Genomic DNA, 14,551 nt, shown 5'->3' on the forward strand with positions numbered 1-14,551 from the left:
CCACTTCCCCACCTGCTGTCTTAGCACAAGGGTGGCTCTTGCGTCCATAGCTCTCAACTAAGGTGTCTTGCACCCAAGTCTGTCACCATTGGTGGTTGCAAAATGTATGGTGAATTATTTGTTCCTATTAATAAACACTAATATTTGCAAATTTGCTTTTAAAGATCAAATCCAGAGTTAAGGTTACCCTTCTAATAATTTGCATTGGTGGTAGATAAAAGGGGGTGTTTACAGTTATGGGCCTGGGTATACCATGAAAGTGTGTCACAAACAGGGATGTTGGCCACCATATCCACTAGTGGAAAAAGGTAGGTACCTACCATCAGGAAACACAGCCTTTGGAAGCAGTTTAAGCCTGGGGCACAGATTCCTTTAGACTTTATTACCAGGCATGGCATAAAAATAATTACCAATTCTTGGTCTACAACTTTCACAATGACTCAGAATCATATTGAAGTATGTAGATATGAAATGTGATGTCTTGGATTTGTTTCAAAACACATTTTAAAAACCATAAAAGAGAGATGAAGAAAATATGGCAAATATTTGATCATGACTGCAAATGGATAATGGATATTTGGGATCAACTGAGCCATTCTCTTTACTTTTGTCTCTGTTTGAAATTTTTCATATGCATAAAAAAATGGTTCAGAATATCATGAAAATATCATTATCAAAATTTCCTGTATTTCATTCTTTATGAGTATATTTCCTTTTCAGATGCAAATATTCCATACACAGAAATTCCAAATTCAATATCTTCAGTACTTTTTTTTCGGTTAGTAAAGCATGTTTTAAATCAAATGCAAAAGGAAGTATCACAAGAAAAATTTGATGGTGGAAAAAATTCAAAAGACAGAATCTCAAGTGATACAAAGAAGAAAAGCTACAGATGAAGACCTAATAATTCCAGGACAGTCTTTTATTCAGCCAGCTCTCTTTCAAAATGCTACTCTATTTACTCACTGGGCATTGCCAAAGCTCCTAGAACAGATATATTCTTGATATTTTTCATAGCTATATGTCACCTTATTAATCATTTGCATATAGCCCTTTAATAGTTACATATATCAGAGGATTCTCATCTGTTAAAAAAATATATCAACTTAATAATCCCTTAAACTTTAAACTGGAGATAGACCCCAAATAAGATTTTTAAATTTTTCTTTGCAGTGAATCCAGTTGTTTTATTATTTGTTAATATAATTAAGATTTAAAACACATTAGGTGATAACTGTCTCAAATTTGTAATAGAAGTAATACATAAGACAGGATAGATGATCAATAAAGTTATTCTTATTTATCTAATTTATTAAGAACAGTTGTTATCATTTAATTAAGGGAAGCATTAAGGATATGTATTTCACCATTTTCTTTAATATTTATCTGACAAGATGACTAATTTCAAAAGAAATGTATTCAATATTACTAAAGGCAGTGCCATCTTGATTGAAAGAACTTCAGAAATAATGCGGTTAAGAAATGTAAGTAAAATAATGAGGAGAGAAGTGATCAAAACACTGTTTGTCAGCAAGAACCTATATTCTTTGCTTCACAGAATGATGTACATTTATTAGGGGTGAGAAGACCAGCAGAATTCTATAAGCACAGAACGTAAGCATCACGCTGTAAACAAAAGCTATCTATAATGGAAAATGTCCATTGTATTTTATAGCATCAATAGATAACAATATAATTTTACTCCTACTGTTGAGCATTTAGTATGTGCCAATACTGTATGAAATATTTTATAATTTATTTCCTTTATTTTTTGCAATAGCCCTATATGATAGATTTTTAAAGATGATTAAGAAAGAGAATGTATTTGTGTGTGGGATGTAAGAGAGAGAGAGAGAGAAGACAAAGACAGAGAGATAAGAGAGGGGGCAGGTTAAGTAGCCCAGTCTAAAGTTATACAATAGAAAGTTATAAAGTCAGGATGCCAACTCGGACCTACTGACATGGCCTGTGCTCTCACCACTACAACACTGTGACACTGTGCATCTCTAAAACACCCAATGTTTACATGGAAGGAGGTCAGACTTTTATATTCTGCTGAAGGTAGTGATTATGTTAGGAAAATTTAATGTAAGACATAATTTAACATTGTATATATTATAGGTATTGCATTTTTCCCTGTATCCTTAATGACAAACTGATTATAAAATTGTACCCTGCTGGCATTCCGTATTGTAATACTAAAAGAAATGTTAAAAAGTAATTTGGCTGCCAAATATCCTCTTCTTTAATAATTTCTTATATAAACATACTAGGATGTAAGAACGTGTGTTGGCTGTCTTGAACATTATGATTACTTTTTTAGCTTCAGTACATTTTAGTTGCATTTGCTCAATATTTTTTTCAGGTTTATTGAGGTATAATTTACATAGAATTTATTTTTGTAAGCTATTAAATCCAAGAAGAGATGTTTCAAAATCTAGTATTTCTTTTTTAAATATTATTTTTAGCTGATAAATCTTTTTTTTTTTTTTTTGAGAAGAAGGAAAGAAAAGTTTATTAATTTGCCAGCAAATGAGGAGGTTGGCCAACCCGTGTCTCAAAGTACCAACGTCCTCCTTTTGAGCAGAACAGAGCTTTTAAAGGTGCTGATCAATCCCATCTTTGGCTAAGACAATCTCCTGATCTCCACCCAGACTAATCCCATTTTCAGCTAAGGCGATCTGGGTGACCTCCACCCAGATAATTCCCTTGAGCCATCTCCTGTGGCACAAAGAACAAAAGACATTCCCCTGCCCTTCCTGACCACTGGCCTGAGGAAGGGATGCAGGCCCTGGTTCTCCAAAAGGAGTGGGTGATGTTTTAAAGAGACACAAAATGTTATTGTATACATTTATGGGCAACAAAATTTCAGATAGACCAAATCCAATATTTCTTTAAGCAGCATTGCTCATTGAGTTGATGGTAGAGCTGAACACATAGAAGGTAACCAAAAATTTGTTGATTGGTTTGAAAAAAAAAAAACCATTGCTTTAATTAATCAAACATCTTCCTTCAAACAGAGACGTGATTTCTAAAACGAAATAATTTCAGTGAATATGAAAACACAGAAGAAAAAGATAGCTTATCTCTGAATGTCATTTTAATTCTATTAAATGTTCACCAGACATATTTTTCATTTGTGGAATAAGTTTTTAGATTTTAAAGAAATTCTATTGGCATTTTATTTTAACTCAATGAAGTTGAGATACTACATTTGAATTGAAGGTAAGAATGTTTGATGTTTGTTTTCTTTAACAACTTTAAAGAAAGAAAAAAAGCAATTTTGTAATTATCCATAATAAATAAAAATTAAAAAAACAAAAAATGCAAAAAATAATTTAAATGAGAAAAAAGGACAACACAGATATCATGGATGCATAGGGATCATTTATACACATAGATTGCAAAGGAAAGAAGAAAAGAAAGAAAGAACAAAATTAGGCTCACAGATAGAAAGATGTGCACATGATCAAAGGCAGTAGTTGTTGCAAAATATAGTATACTTAGATTAGCAGATGATATTGTTTTGGTTCATTTAGCATAGCTGGATATACCTATCTTTTCCAAGAGATTCCAAAAGCATTATCTCACAGAATATCTTTTATAATTTTTAATAAGCCAGAAAACATAGGCAAAGAATGTGATATATAAAGCTATATTCTCTTGCCAGTCACAAGTACATAAAATATTTCAGATATCAATCTCAAGTATTATGGTTTTGTTTTCTAGACATGCAGAAAGAGACTGCCTGTATTTCTGACACAAATTTATCCTAGAGCCTGGCTTTTTTAATACTGCATTTTATTTGTGAATGGAATGTAAAGAGTATATAAAACAATGACTAAAATCTGTAGGAATAATGGTGAGAAAAACACAAAATCCAGAATGAACTAAGGTTTATGAGAAATGCTAATGATAACATGTTTGGAACAAGAATAAGAGTAAAAATATTGGCTTGTTTCTTGAAGAAGTAATTGTAAGGGAATCAAAAGGAGAGTAGGCAACTCAATTATACTTTCATCTTTTCTACCAAAGGGAAAAATCTACAAATGGGAAAGTTCAGTGCCCAAGTCAGTTAGGACTGTTATAACAAAATACCACAGACTGGGTTACTTAACAACAAACATTCTGGAGGCTGGAAGTCTGAGATCGGGGGGCCAGCATGGGAGGGTTCTTGGTGGCAGCTCTCTTCCTGGTTATGTCCTCATGTGGCTTTTCCTTGATGTGTGCATGCAGAGACATCTTATATCTCTTCCTTTTTTTACAAAAGCATTAAAATCCCATCATGGGCACTACCCTCAAGACCTCATCTAAGCCAAATCACCTCCTCAAGTCTTCACCTCCAAATATCATAACTTTGGGGATTAGAGCTTCAACATATGAATTTTGAGGGGACACAAACATTCAATTCATAGCAACAGAAAAGGGTCATTAAGAAGGAATAGTCACCAAATGTGAGAGAGCCTACACTCTGAGTTTAAGTCTCAGTTCCAACAAATTACACTCCAGTGCATAAAAAGAACTTAGAGATGTGATTACAGCGCCACTCAGATAACATCCAGCTAGCATGGCACATACCTGGAGAACACACTTTAGTCCCACACTTCATTCTCAAAAAATGCAACAAAAATCTATGATAATGATGATTCTGAACAATAGACATACTGTCTCTGAAATACCATGAGAAGTGAAAAGAGTGTGAAAGGACTGAAAATAACAAAGGCCCTCGTTGCTAGGAAGATTCTTAAAACCACAGACTAATGAACTTGATGTCTGCCCTAGCCAAATCATGAAAGAGATAATTAAATAGTCAGGAAAAATTTAAAAAGACAGAGGTAATCATAGGAGCCACTGTAGCTTCATGAAGAATACATCATGTTGAACTGAGCCACATTCTTCCTTTTGATAGAGTTATAAATATATCACTGAGAATTTTTTTCGTAAAGTCTGATCATATTTTTGTAATGAGATGGGAAAGTGCTGTCACTTGTAAATTAAATAAATGTATGGTTGGCTGAAAAACTGTATCTACAAATTGTTAATCAATCAAAGTCAACTAGAATTGTTCTTGGAATATCTTTGTATTAGTCCTGTTCAGTAATAACATGAACAACTTGCAGGAAAACAGGGAAGTGTATACATCTCTGCAGATGGATCTTTATAGCACAATTCCAAATAAAAGATAGAGAATTCAACTTGGTTTGGGTTCTGTCTCTTAATTTCCTTCCTGGGTAAGTGACTTAACTATGCCATAAGTTAATGAAACAAACAAGTTTAATTATTTATGAAATGAAGAGCTAATAATAATGGCTACATCAATGTATACATGCTATTTATTCATATGAAGAAGAGCTGGCAAAAGTTAATCAATACAAACCAACTATGTGATGTGAAAATAAATAATGTAATTTTCAATTGTGTTCATATACTGGCTATATTCCTGGAGCTTAAAAATTACACTATCTATTACACTAATTAATTTCAAATGTAAACAAAAAAAATTTCAAATGTAGCATATTGCATTTCATCTGAAGTTCCACACTTTGTAAAAAAAAAAATACAAAAACACACATCACCTAAGTAAATACATAGTAAAAAGGAATCTGAATGGCAATGGATCTAGAAACACATGAGGAAAACCAAAGAAGCCAAAGATACTTAACCAGCAGCAGTAAGACTAAAAGAGAGAACATGAAGTGGAATATATATGGAGCTAGCGTCATATGTGTATGTGAGAGAGAGAGAGAGTGTGTGTGTGTGTGTGTGTGTGTATGCGTGCTGACACAAGCATCATAACCAGGACAAATGAATCAAATTTATGGATAAATATATTTTCAGAATGTAAGGAAAGATTTTCTAATAACTAAAGCTGTCTAACTGTGGAGCAGGTTGCTTTGTAAAGTTAAAACTCCCCCTCAGTGGAAGTGTGGAGAGGGTGGCTGGCCACCTGTCAGGGATGTAACGAGCAGAATCTGTAAGTAGATAGGTGGGTGGATAAAGGATCTCTGAAGGTTGTGTAAAACTCTTAGATTTTAATAAAGGATAGAACAGCAGCAGAAGCTGTGTCTTATTCTTTGCAAACCCAGTGCCCACCAGGGAGTGAGGAACATAGCCAGGCTTCCATAAATGTCTGTTGAACACACTGATAACAAATAGAGAAGCTATAGATAGTAGTAAAAGACATGTATGGGAAAGAAATGAATGAAAAGTCAACAGAAATAGAAAATGGATCATTTAATCTAACTAAATTTGTGTTCTGTGATGAAAGCGGAATGGAATTCTTAGGCTGCATGACATTTACCAAGACGCTTGAAGAAATTCTCCTCTTCATCTCTTCCATTTTCTATCCCACTCCCTGGCCCACCTTCAGAAAGCTTCACAGCACTGGTGAATTTGACCTGAGACAAAAAGGAAAATAGTCAGATAACTAAATTCAAAAGCAAATTTTTGTGGTTAGACTAATCCTTGACTTGAAAAATAAGTTGTTTAGAACATGAAGTTTACTTCATTCTTTGGCTTTCACATTTGGTTAGTCGGTGTAGTTCATTCCCATGTGCCAATAAAGACATCACTATTATATAAGGAAGATCCCAGTCATAGGTTGAAAGCTAAATAATCAGGCACTATAAAAATAATTGAGATATTCTTAGAGTTAAAAATAAGATAAAATCCAAACTCAAATTCATGATCAGCAAGCCATATTCATCCTTTATGAATAATACCACAATGGAGAATCAGGCCAAAGTGCAAGATAGCCCAATAGAATATTTTAAATCTCTGTGAAAGAATCAGTATAATTTATAGAGTATACTATAATTAAAGTATAATAACATAATTCTCTTTCTAAGAATTAAAGTGTGTTCTTCATCTTGCCTTTAGGTCAACAGTTGTCAAAACTTTAAGCATGGCAAGGAAGCTATAGGCCACACAAACACAAATACTTGACCAATTTTTTTTTAGCAAAAAGAAGGTGGGAAAGGAATTATAAACATATAAATATGATCTTGCTACATTATTTTTATAATTTCAAAATATTAGTTTTAAAACAGACTAGACAGAAGGAAACTGGTTTTAGTGAGATTCAAAAATTAGGGTGGAAGCAAATAATTTGTATACATATAAAGAAACTAACTCTTATCATATGCTGAAAATTAGGTATAAAGTGACCAGACCATGAATCATGCACAGGGAAGGACTCTTGTAGGAAATGTATTTCACTGAGAATCATTACCTTTACCAAATCCTATGCTGTTACCACGCTTGACAGTGTTATGAAGGAGCATTTAGTGAAAAAAGTTATTCTGAGTTTCTTTATTCTTTTCAATAAGGAGAATGGTTCAGATTATGCCAAAAGTAGTGGAAGGAGGATGAATGGTGTAAATATGTAAAAGGAATCACTATAGAATTACTAGATCCTTGGATAAGGGTTTAACATGTGAGTAATTTCACCTTTGTGTTAAAAGTTAAAAACAACTGGGAAATAATGCCTATGTACATCTCTATATCTGCATTATATTATATAACTTTTTGCCACACCTTTTGTTTATTCCTTCCTATGATAGCCTACTATTTCAACATTTTAGTTTCCATTGCTCATCTAAGAAACTCAAGAGTTTCTTCAACTTCTCCTTATTGGCCAGGTGTTTGGCATTTCCCAGCCCTGACATTTTTCTATGAGTGACTCAACATTCCCTTACACAAGTAATGTCCTGTTTACCTTGGAGCTTTGCCTGATGAAAGACAGTCGGTCCACAGAGCTGATGTCCAGGAGGTCCTCCACTCCATCTGCCAGGCCCGAGAGGGAGGATCGTTTCAACCAGTTTCCTATTTCATAGATTAAAAATAATTAGAATGATAGAGCACTTTCTATTAAATGGATTAAACAAAAAAGTCAATATGTTCCCAACAATGAAAGTTACATGGCTTGATATAAATAGAAGCAAAAACAAATTGTTTTCAATGTACATGCTTCGAATCAAAATGTTCAGCATTGGATTATAAAATTACATGAGCTAGTAAGACCAGGACAAAAAGAATCTGATTCTCTTCAGTGAACAAAACCATAATCCATCTAGTTAACCTTGACAATTTTCAAGTCTCACCTCCTATTTAAATATCTCTCAAATCTGCCCACTTCTGTCTACATGGTTACAGCCCAGTCCAAGCTTCCATTTACTTATAGCTGGACTATGAGGCAGCTTTCTATCTGGTCTCCTTCATCTTCTCATGCTCCCTCCAATATGATTTCCATGCAGTGGTCTTTCAGAAAAAGTTTACCTGCCTGTATTACTTTCCCGTTCAATATCCCACCTTAGCTATCTAGGGATCTAGGATGAAGAGCCAACCTGAACAGCAAGGCCTCACATGCTTTGGCCCCTATTGTTCTACCATAGTCAAGCAGCCACTCTTCCCCTCATTTCAGTTCTTCCAATTTCCTCCATCCTAATACCTTTGCACATACTGCCACCTGGAGTGCTTTCCTCTTCCTTCTCCTAAGTATCATGCAGATCTTAATGTCACTGCCTTCAGAAACCTTCCCTGAGTCCTACATCCTCCCCCCATTTAGGTCAAGCTCATTGTTGCATGCTTTCATAGCACTATGTCTATCACCTTCATAAAATTTAAAATGTGCAACTATACTTAGTTGTAGGATTATCTGCCCCAATGATTGTAGTTTCTACTAGATTGCAAGCTCAGCAAAGTTGAGAGGGACTACATGTTTTTGCTCACTATTCAATCCCTGATGCCTAGCAGGAGAGGCAAATAGTAGGGGTTCGAGAAATACCTGTAAAAAGAAATGAATGAATGAATGAATGAAAGAGTCAGCCTAGGCCTTGTGCCTTGAAGGCTTTCTCTTTCTTTACCCTTCCATGCATTGCTGTTTTGATTATGAGTTGATCTGAGGACATGGTAGGTAAAAAGAGAATCCATAAAGAAATACAGACATACTTTTACCTATGGGGAGTTTAAGCTTCTTCCGGAGGGAAATTCTGCGGGACCGTGAGCGGGCACGCCGATCAGAGGTAGTCCCTGAGTGGGCAGTGGTGCATTCTGAAGTGTCCTGCTCAGACTGGCTGCTGGTGTCACTTGCCGCACTCTGGGATTTGAACATCTTGCGCCAGAAATCTTTCCGCCCCAGGTTGCCTCCTTGCATTTGCTCGTCACTGTAAGCAAGCAGAGGACAGGGTTAAGTGTCCTACAGCACGTGTGAAATTCCCCTAAATTTCTTTCAATCTCCTGCCAATGATATTTAGGCAAATCGTGCAGAATGATCTTTGATGAACTGGGATGTGGGAAGGTGGGTGTGAGAGTGGACCAGGTGGGACACCAAGGTTGACCCTCTGAGCCCTTCTTGAAAACAGTCCTCGCTCAGCCATCAAATTGAGGTGGTCATTTTTTTAACTTTAATAAAAAAGATTAAATATTATTGTGGGCATTCATCTATAGCAGAAGCACTTAAAATGTCAGTAAATAATCTTAAAAGCTCTCTGGGGCTCGTGCAGTGCTATTCCTCACTCCCTACTCCCCACCCCAGTATAATAACATATTTGACACTAAATAAACTCACAAAAGATATTTAAATGAATGAAAGAATGAATAAATAAATGAAATGCCATCACCATACCCAGGGAATGCATCACCTTACAGCAAGTAAGTCAAAGAAACTTAAGTAGGGTCTAAAAGTAAAATATAAGTACAACTCAATAGGACAAATACCAACACCTGCAAAGGGATTTTTGACTAGGGCATTCCACAAGAGAAAAAAGACAAGTGGCCAATAATATGGAGAGTTTAATCTCACTAGGAATAAAAAGAAGTCAGTTGACATGAGATCTCTATTTTCACTCACTCTGTTGGCAAAGATTAAGGGTGTGGGGAGAGAAGGCAATGATTACTACCATACTGCCAGTGGTGGGATAGAATGATTCAACCTTTCTGGAAAGTAATTTGGTAATACGTTATCCAAGGCCTATATCAACACCCTTGACAGAGAAATTCAATTTCCAGGAAGTAATCTCAAAGAAATGATGGGACAACACACTAAGATGGAGATATTATACAAGAAGGTCAAATACTTACTGAGGTATTCTTGGTCAGTATTGAAAAACTGGAAACAATATAAGTGTTCAACACTCAGGAAACAATTGAATAAATTATGGGATTCACATACAGTGATATCCTCTGTAGTTACTAAAACCTTATTTTAGAAGATCATTGATATGGAAGACGTTCATTATCTATGGCAAAGTTAAAAGGCAGTGATCAAATGGTTTAAATAGGGTAACACTAGGTTAATTTTTTTTTCACACACATGTGACCATAAGTCTGAGTGTGCTTTCTAAGTACACATGCTCAAAAATGTACCCAACATAATATACCAAGAGTTTATGGAGCTTATCTCTAGTTAGTGGTATTTTGATTTTTAAACTACTTTACCTTTACACTTTTCTGTGTTTTCCACATTTGTCAGCTTGAGTAACATATATTACTTCAGTAATTTGAAAAGGAAAGGTTGTAGAAAATACTCTAGCAACATGTGATGAAATTTATTTATAAGGTTTTAGGTAATGATTTGCATACAAGCTTTGGGGCTGAATCCTGAATTGACCTAAAATATGACAGCACCATGTATGACAATCATTTTCTGGAGATATTTCTGGAGAAATGGGGATCCAGATTTTATCTCTCAAAATCTCATCAGAGTACTAAATACTTATTCATACTTACTTTAAACTAGGACATTCTTTTTATAAAATATGGTATGAATTTAAATCAGTTCTCTAGAATTTGACCTCTCAGCTATGTGTTATCAAATGAGCACAGGGTCTGAAGCATTTCTCACCTTTGGGGGATACATGGCACATGTTGAGTGTATGACTATGTGGTCTGGCTGGGAAAACATACAGGGAGGCTGCAATTTATCACCTTTTTCAATAAACTGTTACATCAGCTTTGTCCAATGGTGTGTATCAATAATAAGTTTCAGAGAAATGAGTGCATAAAACCATTTTAGTATTAGTCGGGTAATGTGCCTATTTAAGAAGGGAGATGGAGGAGAGACAGGGCAGGAAGGAGGGAGAGAAAGAAAGAGAAAGAGAAAGTAGAGGAGGAACTAGGATTGTCCAAAGTGACCATCCACCTTTCTCCAGTGCTAAACAGAGGACATCTGACATGCTCACCTCCTGGGCCCACTTGGATCATGGGAAAGTCCCATGCTTGACATTTTATGACATCCCTCCAAGTGGAAATATTTTGTAGAGGCGTATTCAAACATACATCTTCATTGAAGGAGAAACAATAGACATGTGCTAAATGCTGAAAAATTAGGTGGTGTTTATAGCACAGTGAACAAAGAGAATATTTTGGAATTTAGAAAACTTAATCACCTATAAAGATATAGTAGATGGTTTTATTTTTAAAATCTAATTTGCCTATTAAGTCATTTTCATTGATCAAATTAGCTTTAATAGTTGCTGGTGCTATTTGGGAAAAAAATTCTCTTTCCTTTTTTTTTGGGTAGACTTTGTGTACAAAGTCTTTTAACTCGTCTTGTGGCTATCCAGTCACAGAACTTTGTATTTCACATCGATTTTGTTTTCCTTAGAGCTTATGTTTGGATTTTTACCATGTCTCTAAAGACTATCTTAAAGGAAAAACTAAAATTCAATTTCGAGAAAGTTAAAGAAAACAAAAGGTTAATTATAATCTGGCAATTTTACTCTTTCTTTGATTGAGTCATTCATTCATTCATTCATAAAATACATATTAAGTGCCTACTATGGGCCAAGCCCCATTTTGGTATTGGAATAATAACAGTAAGCCAAACCACACATGGTTCCTGGACCCATGGAGTTTATCTGCTTTGTCCTCACCTTTCCCTACCCATTTGAGGTCAGTCTCTAAGATTTCGAAGTGCTACAAGAACTGTGTGGGCTTTTTGTTCTTTGAAGGTTTTGTTTGCTTGCTATGAGTTATCAAGGGCCTGTTTAATGGCTGTTTGCTTCTCAGTTTTGATTTCCCTGACAATGAAGAAAACATAACATAAAATCTTATACCTTGAAGACCCTGTAGAGTTCCTGGAAGAACAATCATTTAATACTGAATTGGGTTTTTGGGAAGCAGAACAGTGTACCTAAAATGATAAATAAATATTGATCATTTCACTTGTGGGTTAATAATTCTCAAAAGGAGAATAAACACAAATGAGGCTTGCACAGAATTAGGTTATATATTTAGTGTCTACAGTAACCCCTAAATTTTCTAGGGACACTAATTTAAAGATGCTTTTGATTTTGCCATTGTGCAAAGTGGAGATTAACAGATGTCAGAGGACGTTGGACTGGATCTCAGGAGAGGAGGCAGGTGCAATGGAATACAGTCTGTGTTTCAGCTAAAACTGAGCACTAGGGAAGTTTCTATTATTTCTTTTTAGAAAAGCTTCATCAAGAACATTGACAGCCATTCATACATCTAAATAAAAAACATTTATAAGTGATTTTAAGCAAGAAAGTGGATGACAGCCCCATCCCACCTGATATGTATACTATTTTTCAAGATTCTTTGCAGGAGTGTGCATGAAAAGCAGAAGTAGAGAAGAGACTGGAGGTGGAAAATATAGTTAGGAAGGCTTCTTGTAAACACAGGATGGTTGGTTGTGACGTGGGCCTGGAGAGATTAGTGGCATTGGGAATGAAATGTAAAGGGCAGAAGCAAGGCAAAGTTCAAAGGAAATGAAAAACCAACAATGAAACAAATAGCAGTTTGGAAAATAGAACTTCTTCCAGTGTGAAATGCTTAGTCCTCTGCAATGGAGACAAGACCAATGCTACTTACTGCTCTGGAGTCTGTGAGGGGCGACCAGACATGAAGCTGCGACATTCCTCAGGTGCAGAGGACACCTGGCCTTTATCCACAATGCTTCCAGCCTCTGACCTATGCAAATTGTGCATTCCCCAATTACAACAGAGCAGGACACCAATTCTTAATACTTTATGTACTTCATAAAGCAAAACATTCTGTTACAGACAACCTGTATAGCCTGCAAACCTTATGTCACCATGAGTCTATCTTGTATGGAATTAATAACCTACCATTTAACTCATGACTTAGCTGTCTTATTGCTTAACAACATCACCCTTATTGCAAACCGAGTCATTAACTGCAAGCAGGATTTTAATTGTAGTGTTTTTAAATCTCTGTAAGTGGAAGTTAATATATAATAGGCATAAAAATATGTTTACTAGAAGGAAAAACAACATGGTGCTGCTCAACAATCTGTCTTTTGCCACATTTAGAATAACACTTACTGAACAGGATGATATTATGATATCAGTCAGTAATTGCTTTTCCTTTTTAGATAAAAATGTAAATTATGTATAGAAGTGACTCAAACATAGAGATAACATTTTACCACATAATTTATAGTTATGAAGTGAAGTTCAAATATATGAAAGTTTAGGAACAACTGAGCTCTGATTTATACAGAGGAGCCATTTAGTTGACAGTAAACTTATTCCTGGACCACGCCAGTGTTACCAATTACACAAGATAGTTTTACCATTCCTGCACCAAAGTTACATCATGTCAGGAACCACACAGACGACACAACAGATTATATTCTACTGACATAATGCAAATGCCAATATTCAGAGAGCTCAAGCTTCCAACCTTTTACTGCCTGCAGGTTTAGATTCCTGTTCATTCTCCTCCACCTTTTTCCCTGGTGCTAACTTCTCGGCACTGTCAAGCAGAGCGCTGAGGGCTACTCTCCTGAAGACATTCCCATGAGCCTCTTTGATAAACTGGACCAGCTGACGGATGTCACAATATAGCCCCTGTTTGGAAGCAAGAAGGAAGTTTGGAGAGAGAAAAATAGCTGTGTGATTAAATAGTTTCAGAGAAAGAAAAGAAGATGGTAATTCCTCAGGCTTAGATGAGCATTGGAATCATAAAAGGAAGACAGCTAACTGCTGACGAAACCAACGGTATACGCCCTCTCCACTGCTCCTATAGAATATTACCAAGGCCCTTGCCAGTCATCTTTAGTGTGAAAAAGGATGGTTACCATGCTTCATATCAGAAAGTTGGCTGTATCATTAGAAAGATGTTAATTTACACTTTTAACCATTGGATTCCCGAGCGTTAATTTTTTTCTCTTAATTGTGACTTCTGAAGAGATGCCTGCAAAAAAAGGTAGGCAGAATTTTGTTTAGACTGGAGATTTCAGCCCCTGTTCAGCTTTTCCAAATTTTCTGCATGACTATGACAAAATATGTTGTCTTCTAGACACATCTAACAAAGCCTGATTATGCAAAAGATGATGCATTTTACTGGACAGATTTAGCAAATTATATGTGTGCTGCAGGCCATTTGAACATGAACTTGACTATGAACTCAAGGTAGTGCAGGACTATTAAAACCAATACATTGGTTAATCAATATTTAAAAATATATGCAGGACATTTGTTTGAGAAATTAAGCTTTGCATCCAGCATTTCCCCCCTCTCTTCCCTCTTTAAGAAGATTTGCCTTAGAGAAATGTTCATGGCAA

The 14,551-nt window shown here is 35.6% G+C and overlaps 1 protein-coding gene across 3 annotated transcripts in view; it reads right to left on the reverse strand.

Annotated features, from left to right (window-relative positions):
* UNC80 (unc-80 homolog, NALCN channel complex subunit) overlaps nucleotides 1–14,551 on the reverse strand; it is a 194,559-nt gene that overhangs the window by 128,166 nt on the left and 51,842 nt on the right. For 2 of the 3 annotated variants that reach the window (XM_069467694.1, XM_069467685.1), the window contains exons 17-21: nucleotides 13,669–13,835; nucleotides 12,835–12,933; nucleotides 8,950–9,164; nucleotides 7,718–7,824; nucleotides 6,302–6,398 (exon numbers count right to left, since the gene is read on the reverse strand). In XM_069467694.1, coding sequence (XP_069323795.1) covers nucleotides 6,302–6,398; nucleotides 7,718–7,824; nucleotides 8,950–9,164; nucleotides 12,835–12,933; nucleotides 13,669–13,835 — 685 coding nt within the window. The remainder of the gene's footprint in view (nucleotides 1–6,301; nucleotides 6,399–7,717; nucleotides 7,825–8,949; nucleotides 9,165–12,834; nucleotides 12,934–13,668; nucleotides 13,836–14,551) is intronic. The other variant, XM_069467676.1, reaches the window with a different exon arrangement.

Source organism: Eulemur rufifrons, chromosome 1 (genome assembly GCF_041146395.1).
Source record: "Eulemur rufifrons isolate Redbay chromosome 1, OSU_ERuf_1, whole genome shotgun sequence".
NCBI classification, from domain to species: Eukaryota; Metazoa; Chordata; class Mammalia; order Primates; family Lemuridae; genus Eulemur; species Eulemur rufifrons.